Below are 13,787 nucleotides of genomic sequence, written 5' to 3' on the forward strand. Positions count from 1 at the left end.
ATATCCAACTCTTTTTCTCTCAAGAAGAGCTTATCCAACTCATTATGAAATCATCGCAAAATTCAAAATAGATAAAAAGAAAAAACAGCTGTATGGTAAATAAAGGGAAAATCTAGAAAATAATACAGTAAAATTATAATAACACTAATATGACAATTTTCGAAAATAACATTTAAAATATTATAAGAAATAATTATGAAAATCCAACTTACTTTTAAATTTGAAAATCATTAAAAAAATAGAATAACAATCTGATATTACATATCCCCAAAAATAAATAATGATAAATTATGTCAAGAGTCAAGACGGATAAACACCACCGCTGTTTTATACAGTACATACATTTATTTGTAAATAATTTTCAACTGCTTTTAGCTGCTCACCCAACCACTTGTCCTATTCTGATCTCCGGCGAGAACCAAATCGCCGGTGACGATGACGCTGATCAATACTGTAACGCTGGCTACTGTATTAGCTACTCACAGGTCTTTTGGCTCTAGTGCTGATAATATTGAGTTTGGATCAGTCTGGTGGTTTGTTTACGCCGGAATATCTTGTTTTCTGGTGCTCTTCGCCGGAATTATGTCTGGTCTTACTTTAGGTTTGATGTCTCTTGGCCTTGTGGAGCTTGAGATACTTCAGCGCAGTGGCACACCTACCGAGAAGAAACAAGCAGGTATACACAAACACTGCGTGTCTATTTGATGTAATTGGTTGATTGACTGATTCAAATCGTGCCTTTTAATTTCTATTACTTGCTTTCGTAATTCGAATATGTGTGCGAAATTTTGTACTTGAATTTTTAGCTCTTTAGGACCGAGATTTTATGCGAGTAATAGGTGACAGTGATTATTTTTATGTATTTGAACTTGGAAGAGGATTGTTAGATTAGCTGAATTGATTAATTTGGTAATTTTGATTTATTGCAAGTCCGTGATGGTGATTTTTTTAAAATTAATGGAAGAGAAATGTTAGGTTCGGTTGGAATTGATTTATAGTTTTCTTGTCTCAGCTGCTATCTTTCCGGTGGTCCAGAAGCAACATCAACTTCTCGTTACCTTGCTTTTGTGCAATGCTGCCTCGATGGAGGTATGTTTAGATTCTGTATTTATCTTTTGTGATAAATTGGGATTTCATTTTGTTACTTTTACTTCTATAGAGAAGCTCATTTTACGTAGCAAAAGATACAAAGAAACTTGTTAAAGAAAAGTGACCGAACATTTGCATATTTCGTTAACAGCTCTCCTAAAACCTTAATGTGTTAAGAGGAGGACTTATGTGCGCGGTCACAAGTCCAACCAGAGTTCTGATACCATGATAAGTTACTAAAATGTCAAGATGTCATGAGTAAACCTCACAATGTTAGGAGGGGACTTATCATGACCTTGCATTATATTTTCACATTTTTAGTAGAGGGTTTGTGATTGGATTGCAACCTTTGTTTGGGGAGTACTTATTGTTCAAAAAATACAGAATATCAAGCACCACTGAGACTTATTTCGAGAAAAAGTATGTAAATGTGTGCTCTTTCTGGGAAATAAGTACTTATATTTTAAATATATTAAATATAGAATGTCAAACACCCCTTAAGTATCATTTCTAGAAAAAAGTATGTAAATGTGTACTATTTTTGGAAATAAGTACTTAATTTACAAACTATGGTGCGCCAAATGCCCCCTTAACGTGATAAAGTATATCTTATAAAACTTTTAGCTTGCAAGAATACAGGGAACTTAGAACTGAGGCATTGGATTCATGGTTGATAGTGTCATACTTGAAGACTTCTTTTTGTGTGAGAAGAACATTGAAAAGAAGAAATAGTTGTAGTTGAGTATTATATGCGGTATCTGTATCTGCAGTAAGAATCCTTGTTCTTGTATTTATGTTGGCTGATTTAAATATATGAATTTATTTTTTTATGAAAGTGAACCTCATATTCAATAAAAAAACTAAAAAGACAACCTGATGAGTGATATGAGTCTCAGCTGATATATGCAGTTGTTACAATATGTGTTGTGTGCTTTAAATTGGTGTTTGTGTTACTCTTTAGCAATTTACTAATTTAGGTCCCTAATAACTTTTTCCCTCTAGGCTCTCCCTATATACCTGGATAGAATCTTTCATCCTGTTGTAGCTGTTCTGCTGTCAGTAACTTTCGTGCTTGTCTTCGGAGAGGTACATTTTCTTATTACAAATTACTAATCCTGACAACTATGTTCAGAAGTATCTGCTAATCCTTCTCAAACTTTTCCATTTTCTTTCTCAGATTATACCGCAAGCCATATGTACCCGATATGGGCTTGCTGTGGGCGCAAATTTTGTGTGGCTTGTCCGCTCTTTGATGTTCATTTGCTATCCTATTGCATATCCTATTGGAAAGGTACTTTCCAAACTTATATATTTGAATATATGTTGAAGATACTTTTTTGAAATTGTTCACTTTAATCTGACCTGCATTTGACCCTTTTAAAGTGGGTATACTGAACTTTTAGTGCAGAGACAGATAAATTAATACTCCCTGCCATATCAAGAAATTAGCTAGCTTGTGCCTTGCAAGTTGAACTTATTACTTGCTTTAGCCAGTAAGTAGGATAAGTTTGGTTGGAATGAAAATCATAGAGTGCCTTAAGTGGCATAGGTGTTCCACTTGCTAGCCAGTGTTTGATCCTCATCGACCCCTATACTTGGGAAGATATCTTTTCTTATTTAAAAGATTGGGTTGGAGTTCTGTGTTAATGTGTTAAGGTTTAGGTCTTTGGCATTCATAGTTGCTAAGATGGTATGTTCATTCAGATGATGTTATATTCAATATTAACCTACATATGTTATATTATTGTAACAAGATTATCTGACATGAGTCTCTCAAAGGGTTTATAAATTAGGAACTTTTGAAGGTTCAATCAAGTGTTCTATTGTCTCATTTGGCTTTAGAATGAGTATTTAGCAGAGTTTGATCCTCATCTACCCCTATACTTGTGAAGACATGGCTTTTCTTTTGTGCAGGGCACATGTGTTCCTTTATCTCTTGTGCATTAAATTCTATCAAGTCCAACTCCAAATTGTTGGAAATAAATTATTTCTGGACAGATTTAGTGGTTTCTTTCCCTTCACTGAAAAACTACACAGTTTATCTGTTGCATTTTTTTTCTGAAAGAGTTTATCTGCTACATTATACTAATTTGTTTGTTATATTGAATTATTAACTAATGAAAATATAGTCCCATTCTTGTTCATCATAGTACCGTATATGTTCTATGTCTTTGACTCTTTGCCATTACGGACAGTTGGTCTTCATGGCTTTATTCATGCCATTACTTCAGTTGGTCTTCATGGCTTTATTCAATAAAACATGACTTCAATGGAAGTCTGGATGATCCAGAGTGTGATTTACTGTAGTTAACTACTCAGCCAGGATGGAAGAACTTTTTGTTCAGCTTTGGATTGGGTTTTGGACTCTCATTTAAACAAGAAATTTTCAATGCATTTGAATATTCATTTAGCATGTATGATCAGATGTTAAGTTAATTTCCCCTCATACTAGTTACTGTTGTTTAGATATCAGGACTATATATAGTATCAATGATACTTGGCCTACGATTTCCTTTTTTTTCAAGTGGTCAATATTCATGAGTTCTCTTATGTTTTATATTAACCCTGCATCTCATTAGGTAGCAACAAAATTATAAAATGTATCTGCAAGCATTATGTGTATTTTCAAAACTTCAGTCTCGTTCAATTCTCAGTTTCTTACTGTTGTTTTCAGGTCCTAGACGCTGTGTTGGGGCATAATGATGCATTGTTTAGGCGTGCACAACTGAAAGCCCTTGTCTCTATCCATGGCCAAGCGGTAAGTAGGGCGAGCCACAACATGTTATATGCTTGGTAAATAAGCTGCAACATTATGCGTCAATAAAAGAAGTGCTTTATAAGAACTGTGCAAGAGTATGTGTAAGAATGTAGGATTAGTCTACTTTTAAATATTTTGTTGTAACAGACTGGTTTAATGTTATCTATTACAGGCTGGTAAAGGTGGTGAACTTACGCATGACGAAACTACTATTATAAGTGGAGCACTTGATTTAACCTTGAAGGTCTGTGTTCTGTAAGATAATTATCTCAAAAACTTATCTTTTGCATCTCTGTTTGCAAGTATTGGCAACTGAATAGCCCTTTCTTCGAAATATAAATTACAAAGACAGAAGTTAAACAAGTGAGATGTAACATTATGACACTTAACCAGACATAGCTGGGGACATCACTTAACCAGACATAGCTGGGGACATCTACTAAGAAATAGGGTTTGAAATATCAATGATACCTGTTTTTGTTAAAAAGGTGCAATACCTTAAATTACACTTTTAGATTTATTTTATTCTCTTTTTTGCTTTAGCAAATATTTTACTGATTTACTTCAAAAAATGAGTAGCTATTGGCAGAAAAGAAAAAGTAAAATGTAAATTTTCTAAATATTGATTTATAAAATGGAGCTACCTGATTAGACAAAAATACCAAGTTCACATAGTTACAATTGCATCAGATTAGATAATTTTAGGGCCTTTAGTGGATCGAAATGTAGTCTATAACTCTATATATATATGTCCATAATTCATCATTACTTTCAGAAAGCATGTTTACATCAATTTGAAGATATCCCAACATCTGCAGTTTTATTGAAATGAGCTTGTTGTGTGTCTTTGTTGGCACAATTTCTGATCGATGTTTCTCCGGATTTCTGCAGACTGCAGAGGAGGCTATGACACCTATTGAATCAACATTTTCACTGGATGTTAATTCTAAAATTGATTGGTGTGTATAGCTGCTTCTTTTATTTTCTATGTTGATTTTTTGGCTCAATGTTTACGTTTTAAGTTTGTTTTATAAGTTTTATTCATGTCCCAAAGCACGGAATAAGGTTTGATATTTTGCCTGTGCAATGTGCAGTTTATTAATTTCATGATCCCAACTTCTATTCAAAAAGACCCCTTATCACTTTATTCCACACCATTTATGCAAGATACACAAATTTTATGGTGGTTCTGGAGAATTCTTTCATGAGACATGTTACTATGGCGATCTTATGTCGTGTAATGCACTACTTAATAACAAAAATTGAAACCAACACAGAACAGCTACTGCCTACTGGAATTCAGTTAGTTTGATACAAGACTGAATTAAATGGTACTGAAAAGTAAAGATAGACTCGGGACATTCAAGAGGCCTGCCTCTCCCTTTAGACTACGTTAACACAATAACTCAGATATGAACACCGTAATTGCTCCCTCCAATCACATATGCTATTCCTGTGTTGTAACTACTCTGATTCCCCTTAAACTTTCTTTGAGTTGTGGACTTGGTCTTTGCCATTTCGTCATTCATGCCATTTACCTTTCTACCCTGCTGTTTCTATCTTGAGTACATTGACATTGGATTGCATAATAGGTTGCTTATGATATGATTATGGAAAACCAGAACTTAAGTACTCGACTAGAACTTAAATGCTCGAGAAAGTTTGAGTAATAGAAAGATATAATATTGCCCTTGATTGGAATTTCGATGTTAATTATGTTGTCTGGGTTAGCCTTATGCGCTGTAAATTTGTTTAAGGCTAATTAATTGATCCAACTGTAACTTATCATGCAGGGAGGCAATTGGAAAAATCCTTGCGCGAGGTCATAGTCGTGTTCCCGTATACTCTGGGAATCCAAAAAACATTATCGGTCTTTTATTGGTATGTTGAACCCTTATATTTAGAAAGTTTTTCCAGTGTGATCTGCTAGCTAGCTGTTTGTAAATCTGTCTTTTTCATTTCCCTTTTTCTTGGGAGATAGGTCAAAAGTCTTCTAACAGTTCGAGCGGAAACTGAGACTCCAGTCAGTGCAGTTTCTATCAGAAGAGTCCCTAGGTGTGTTTGTTGAGCACTTATTCCTTATTGGTTTATATCTTATGTTATGCCTGCATTTGTCTAAGCTTGTAAGTGACTTATAAGCAGAGCAGCATTTTAAAGTATCTTAGACGGAACACAAGAATTTGACTATGTATATAAATTTCCAAAGGAGGAATTTGAAACTTTAAATTAGAAATTAACTTTTAGCTTATTTACCATATGACCCTTGTAAATCCCACTTTGTACGTTGACAATTATAAATGATTGCAGAGTTCCTGCTGATATGCCCTTATACGATATCCTCAACGAGTTCCAAAAAGGGAGCAGTCATATGGCAGCTGTGGTTAAAGTGAAAACTCAGAACACCGTGTCTGATTGTGAAGTAGAGAAGGCCTTCGGAAATAAAGTTACGAAAGGGAAGTACCAATTAACGGTCCCCCTGCTGTCGGAGCATGATGAAGAATCAGATAATCATGTGGTTGATGTTGACAATGCTTCAAATACTACAGCGCTTAAGCACACTTTCATCTCACAGAGTGAAGCGGCAACAACTAATGTGGCGGAGAATATTGAAGATGGCGAGATCATTGGCATAATCACCCTGGAGGATGTTTTTGAAGAACTTCTGCAAGTAAAATCCATTTTTCCTCAACTAAAAATGGCTAATTGAAGTGCCTGAATTTTATTTGTTATAACATAGAACACCTGAAATGCAGCATAAATACCTTTTACTCTAATGAGAGTCACGCACTTTTAATTATAGAAGTTGTGCAATCCCATTCTCTTATTTGCCTGGACTCTGCCTTCTCTTTTCTTCACTTTGGGAAATAACATTTGAACTTTTCTTTGTCATGCAGGAGGAAATTGTTGATGAGACTGATGTATATGTCGACGTGCATAAGAGGTATATAGAATTTCTTTCCCTTGCTTTTAGAACTTCTCTAACGAGGGTTTTATATTATTGACACGAAAATGGTTACTGCAGAATACGTGTAGCTGCTGCTGTTGCTGCTTCATCTGTTGCACGAGCACCTTCAAGTCGGAAGTTGATTGCTCAGAAGGTTGTTGTAAGTTGAATATATATATATCAAATGATAAGTCCTTGTGTTCTGGCTAACAGGCGTTGCTTCTTCTGATTGCATAATTCATTCGTAAGATAGTCATTATTATGCTTAAATCCTTCATGTTTCGGCTTCAGCATAGTGAAATTACATAAAATAATTGCGGCTGAAAGAAATGCTTAAAACTGAGTAAGTATTATAACCTGCTTGAGCCTCTGTGTGTCTGTAGACGATGATGAAGTCAGTCTTACAGATAAACAACAGTATGAGCTCTATCATTATAAATTCTATCGTTAGCATCGTGTTCAAGGGTCACAATGGGTATTCTTTGGTTGTGTTGTACTTCCGATACCAAATTAAAGCCGTAATATTTCTACCCACCTCCTAAAAAGAAGCTCAATGCCATAGCTAAAGATTTGACTGTAATATAAATATCAGATGGCGAGACCAGTTGTTTATTAGAGTATTACTCTAATTTTGCTAGTAGTCAATAATAAAGAAGTAATCTCAGTATTATAATTATGTCTTTGTATCACTGGCACAAATTGTAGTTGGTTTCCACTTTTTGATTAATGGTACTAATGTATGTTTCGTATTCTTATTGCCTGGCAATGTTCAGGGAGGCCAAGGTAAACAAGGAGACTCACCGCATCTGCAATCAAGGTCACCAGGAACAACCAAGGGATCACTTTTCAGCACCAACAAATGATTACAAAATTATGGCAGAGCAAGATAGGTTTCCTTACCATATATTTGTAGATTTACATGTTTGTAATTTTAAATGATATATATATAGATTGTAGCAGGCAGATCAATTTTGTAACTTTTGGGGGGTGTGAACTGCAAAGTACTTGAAAAATTGTGTTACCTTTTTTTTTTTTTGGATAGACTTTGAAAGATTATTTTAACTCTTTGCGTATACATATATAGTTTATCATAGAAACTTCTGTGAGTTTGTGAACTCTCTTCATGCATAGATTTCAAGAATGAAATATACGATGGCATCTTCATATGCATAGTAAACTAGCGAGTCATAGGAAGAATGCCAGATTTATGGAGTTTTCACACATTCAGATATTATCCAATCTCAGATTGAGGATCATATATCAGAGCTTCACACTATCTATTGCAACATTCAAAGCTGCAATTGCCAAGTACTGGAGCTTGATCGCTTCTCTGAAATGTGTATCAGTTTTGACTCAGACTTGGATTAGAATGAGCAGCGATTTTCTTTGCGAGATAATATTCAGAGTGTTGGGTAGATTCGTTTTTAGCTAGATTTAACCGTGTTTCGATTTTTATCTTAAAATCATAATATTGGTTTTTTATTTTAAAAGATAATTATAATATCAAGAAAATTAATAGTTACTATCAATATCAATATATATATATATAAAGGAGGATGCGGGCGCCTCTAGAATTCCTCGATTCAGTTTTCTGATTTTTCTTAAATTTCGGAGAGAAAATATAGTTATAATTCAAAAAATCATGTTCAAGAATCAATCATCAATCAATATATATCAATATATATAAAGGAGGATGCGGGTGTCTCCAGAATTGTTCGATTCAGTCTTCTGATTTTTCTTAAATTTCGGATAAAAAATATAGTTATAATTCAAAAAATCAGATTCAAGAATTCTAAAAGTAATACAACTCTTTTCTTATCGAATTCTAAATATGATACAATTCTTTTCTTATTTAGTTTTTCTTATTGAATTCTAAAGATGAGACAATTCTTTTCCTATTTTGTAATCCTAATAGAAATAGGATTATATTTATTCAAACTAACAAAATTATAGATAAAATACAATTTATATTTAAGATTTGTAAGGTAATACGTACAATTTTTATTATCGATTTAGTCTTATAATTTTCTTAAATTTCGAATAAAAAATAAAGGATTGTAAAGATAATAATCATTAAAAAAACTGATAGCAACAAAAATTAGAACCATAAAAGAATAATAATTTTTAACTAATAAATAGGAATCAAAAAATAAAAATAATTAACAAATAAAATAATATATAAAAAATAGGAATCATATATTAATTTTATGATAATGTAAATGGGTCTTGATTAGTATTGTGTTTGATATATATATATATAAAGGAGGATGCGGGCGTCTCTAGAATTGTTCGATTCAGTCATCTAATTTTTCTTAAATTTCGGATAAAAAGTATAGTTATAATTCAAAAAATCAGGTTCAAGAATTCTAAAAGTAATACAACTCTTTTCTTATCGAATTCTAAATATGATACAATTCTTTTCTTATTTAGTTTTTCTTATTGAATTCTAAAGATGAGACAATTCTTTTCCTATTTAGTAATCCTAATAGAAATAGGATTATATTTATTCAAACTAACAAAATTATAGATAAAATACAATTTATATTTAAGATTTGCAAGGTAATACGTACAATTTTTATTATCGATTTAGTCTTATAATTTTCTTAAATTTCGAATAGAAAATAAAGGATTGTAAAGATAATAATCATTAAAAAAACTGATAGCAATAAAAATTAGAACCATAAAAGAATAATAATTTTTAACTAATAAATAGGCATCAAAAAATAAAAATAATTAACAAATAAAATAATATATAAAAAATAGGAATCATATATTAATTTTATGATAATGTAAATGGGTCTTGATTAGTATTGTGTTTGACGAGCACGGGAGGCGGCCCAAACTAATTTTTATCTAAATAATAATAAATTTTCTATTAGTATTATGTTTGACGGGAAAGTCGCTAAAATAATTTTTATAAAAGAATGATAATTTTTAACTAATAAATAGGAATCAAAAAATAAAAATAATTAACAAATAAAATAATATATAAAAAATAGGTATCATATATTGATTTTATGATAATGTAAATGGTTCTTGATTAGTATTTCGTTTGACGGGCACGGGAGGCGGCCCAAACTAATTTTTATCCAAATAATAATAAATTTTTTCTATTAGTATTATGTTTGACGGTAAAGTTGCTAAAATAATTTTTTATCTATGTTATAATATATTTTTTTTGTTACACAATTCAAAATAATCTTTAATTTTGTCATAATTAGAATAATTTTTAGTAGTATTGTGTTTGACAGTAAAACGACTCAAACTAATATCTAAATTATAATATTTTGTTATAAGTATTGTGTTTGACAAGAGAGCGGCTCAAACTAATTTTGATCTAAATTATAATATTTAATTTATCATAAAAATAATAATTATGAATTAATATTGTCTTTGACGGGAGGGGGGTTCGAACTAATTTTATTATTAGTATTGTGTTTGAAAGGATGATCACTTAAACAAATTTTTATATCAATTATAATATTTTTCATTTGTGATATGTTTAATGAGAAGATGACTCAAAATAATTTTTATCCTATTATAATTCTGATTCATATCAAAATTTATCACGCGGCCGCGAAGCGCGGCTTTTTTCACTAGTCAATATATATATATAAAGGAGGATGCGGGCGTGTCTAGAATTGTTCGATTCAGTCTTCTGAATTTTCTTAAATTTCGGATAAAAAATATAGTTATAATTCAAAAAATCAGGTTCAAGAATTCTAAAGGTAATACAACTCTTTTCTTATCGAATTCTAAAGATGATACAATTCTTTTCTTTTTTATTTAGTATTTGTTATTGAATTCTAAAAATGATACAATTCTTTTCTTATTTAGTAATCCTAAAAGAAATAGGATTATATTTAAAAAATCAGGTTGAAGGATTCCAAGCGTCCATACAATTTTTTTCTTTTTGGATTCCAAAAGTAATACAATTTATTATTTAGGAATACTAAAAGGAGTAGGATTATATATATTCAAACTAACAATAATAGATAAATTATAATTTATATTTAAGATTTTTGGATTCTAAACGTAATACAATTCTTTTATTATTCAGGAATACTAAAAGGAGTAGGATTATATTTATTCAAACTAACAATAATAGGTAAAATATAATTTATATTTAAGATTTTTAAGGTAATATGTACAATTCTTATTTTCTATAAGATATATCGAAGATATATTCGAAATTTATATTATAAAATTTTATTTTTGATAAGATATATAGAACAATAATCTAATACTCAACTATGTTTAAGAGTCTAAATAGTAGACACAAATAATAAATTAGAGAACATGATATGTTCGAATCATAAAATTTATTAACTCAACGTGTCTAGAATTATTGAATTTAGTCTTATCATTTTCTTAATTAAATTTCAAATTGAAAATAAAATTATAATTTAAAAATCAGGTTGAAAAATACAATTATTATTTTCAAAAGTTATAAAACTTATAGTCTTATTTTATTAAAAAATTTCAAATCATATATCTAACAAATAATTTTCTTAAATTTTGAATGAAAAATAAAATTAAAAATAAGGTTCAAGGGTCGCAAAGGAAATACAATTCTTTTTCTTATTCAAGATTCGTAAAAAGAGTATGATTTTATTTATTTAATATAACAATCATTGAAAAAATACAATAAAAACATAATTCTTATTTTCGAAAGTTATAAAATTATAGTCTTATTTTATTAATTCTATTCAAATTATATATATATAAATAATTTTCTTAAATTTAGAGTAGAAAATAAAATTAAGAATATAGAAAATATGATTATAATCTAAAAATCAGGTTCAAGTATTGTATAGATAAAAGGATTGCAAAGATAGTACAATTCCTTATTTATTTAAAAATCATAAAATAGTAGGATCCTATTTATTCAAAATAACAATTATTTAACAAATATAATTAAAAAAATAATTCTTATTTTTAAAAATTATAAATTTTATAATCTTATTTTATTAGTTTTTCTCAAATCATATATCTAAAAAATAAAAATCAGCATCTTCCCGAATATCAAATTGTCTGTTCGTAGCGGTAAACTCAACTCTATCATGAAAACATCTTTGAGATCGTCGCAACCTCATTCAAATAGTATGCATACATAACTTACAACCAATCTCAATAAAAATTGGATTCAGTCGTATAATTTTCTTGAATTTCGAATAGAAAGTAAAATTATAATTCGAAAAATCAAGTTCATTTATATTAAAGATAATACAATTCTTTTTTTTATTGGATTCTAAAAATAAGAAAATTCTTTTCTTATACTTTTATTAAATTTGAGATAGAAAATATAATTATAATTTAAAAAATCAAGTTCAAGGATTCCAAAAGTTAATACAATTACAGTTCTTTTCTTATTTAGGAATCCTAAAAGGAAAAAAATTATATTTATTTAAACTGACAATCATAGATAAAATAAAATTTATATTTAAGATTTGTAAGAAAATACGTATAATTTTTATTTTCGATTTAGTTTTATAATTGTTTTAAATTTCAAATAGAAAATAAAGGATTGTAAAGATGATAATCATTAAAAAACTAATAGCAAAAAAAAATAGAACTATAAAAGAATATTAATTTTTAACTAATAAATAGGAAACATAAAATAAAAATAATTAACAAATAAAATAAGATATATAAAATAGGAATCATATATTGATTTTATGATAATGCAAATGATTCTTGATTAGTATTGTGTTTGACGGGTACGGGAAGCGGCCCAAACTAATTTTTATCTAAATAATAATAAATTTTCTATTAATATTATGTTTGACGAGAAAGTGGGTAGAATAAAGTGGCTAAAATAAAATTTTATCTATGTTATAATATATTTTTTCGTCATAACGGGACCACGGTCCAAAATAATTTTTATCCAGTTATAATCTCTAATTTTATCATAATTAGAATAATTTTTATTAGTATTGTGTTTGACAGTAAGGAAACGAATATCTAAATTATAATACTTTGTTATTAGTATTGTGTTTGACAAGAGAGCATCTCGCATTAATTTTGATATAAATTATAATATTTAATTTTATCATAAAAATAATGATTATGGATAATATTGTCTTTGACAGGATGGGGTTCGAAATAATTTTTTTATTAGTATTGTGTTTGACATGATGACCACTTAAACAATTTTCTATACCAATTATAATATTTTTTATTAGTGATATGTTTAACGAGAAGATGACTCAAAATAATTTTTAATGCTATTATAATATTGATTCATATCAAAATTTATCACGCCGCCGCGAAGCGGGGCTTTTTTCACTAGTTATATCAATAAAAAGACATTTCAAGGCAAGTTACTACGAAAATATAACTGAGTATCAGAAAGGGTTAATTATCTGAAGTGGACAAATGGTATCAACTTCATCATTGATCTCCACGGGGTCTCAAGTTGCTCACTAAACTCGCTTAATGGTATCAAACTCATCACTGCCGTTAAAAAAAAGTAACGGAAGTTAGACGGAGTGACAGATTGGCAGTTGACGTGGCACATTAATAAAAAAGACGGAAGAAAAACAAATGAAAGAAAATAAAAAAAAAGTAGAAAATAGAAATGCCACATAATTTGAAGTTTATATGGAAATAAAGTATGCAAACTTTTTATTAAATTGATTTTAGGATATAATTATCTAAATAAACGTATCGAACTAAATTTTAATATATAATTAACTAAACAATAAAGATTAACTTTTATGTTTTTTATTAGATTATAATTATTTTAAATAATATTGAAATGTTTTCTCTTTTAATAAATTTTATTTATGTGAATATTATTATTGGCAAAAAAATATTTTCAAATTTTTTATATATCACCAACTTTTTTAAAATTTTAAGAAAAATCTAGAGATAGAACATAAAGAAATTCATTTCGATTTTTAACATTTCTATTTCTTTTGGAGTTTCTTGTACCAAACAAAAACATGAAAATAAATATATGTAAATTTGACATATGAAGCAACACACATTGTC

The 13,787-nt window shown here is 29.4% G+C and overlaps 1 protein-coding gene across 2 annotated transcripts; it reads left to right on the forward strand.

Moving 5' to 3' along the window:
- Positions 1-307: 307 nt before the first annotated feature.
- On the forward strand, positions 308-7,906 carry LOC108223985 (DUF21 domain-containing protein At4g14240). Of its 2 annotated transcripts, none has more exons than XM_017398489.2 (13): positions 308-676; positions 1,013-1,089; positions 2,092-2,175; positions 2,267-2,380; positions 3,764-3,847; positions 4,020-4,091; positions 4,739-4,806; positions 5,641-5,728; positions 5,829-5,902; positions 6,155-6,515; positions 6,742-6,788; positions 6,870-6,945; positions 7,565-7,906. In XM_017398489.2, the coding sequence occupies exons 1-13, from the start codon at positions 436-438 to the stop codon at positions 7,652-7,654; spliced, it is 1,476 nt and encodes a 491-aa protein (XP_017253978.1). In that variant the 5' UTR covers positions 308-435; the 3' UTR covers positions 7,655-7,906. The 2 variants fall into 2 exon arrangements, with proteins under 2 accessions (XP_017253978.1, XP_017253977.1); XM_017398488.2 differs by having other exon boundaries at positions 330-676; positions 6,870-6,951.
- The last annotated feature ends 5,881 nt before the right edge of the window (positions 7,907-13,787 follow it).

The sequence above is a fragment of the Daucus carota genome, chromosome 5, assembly GCF_001625215.2.
Source record: "Daucus carota subsp. sativus chromosome 5, DH1 v3.0, whole genome shotgun sequence".
NCBI classification, from domain to species: domain Eukaryota; kingdom Viridiplantae; phylum Streptophyta; class Magnoliopsida; order Apiales; family Apiaceae; genus Daucus; species Daucus carota.

Bases quoted from the DNA above. Each gene is read 5' to 3' on its own strand.
- LOC108223985 (XM_017398488.2), top strand. From the start codon at position 436: ATGACGCTGATCAATACTGTAACGCTGGCTACTGTATTAGCTACTCAC. The intron at 1,090-2,091 runs GTATGTTTAGAT...TTTTCCCTCTAG, and splicing joins GCAATGCTGCCTCGATGGAG to GCTCTCCCTATATACCTGGA. The intron at 4,807-5,640 runs GTGTGTATAGCT...CTTATCATGCAG, and splicing joins GTTAATTCTAAAATTGATTG to GGAGGCAATTGGAAAAATCC.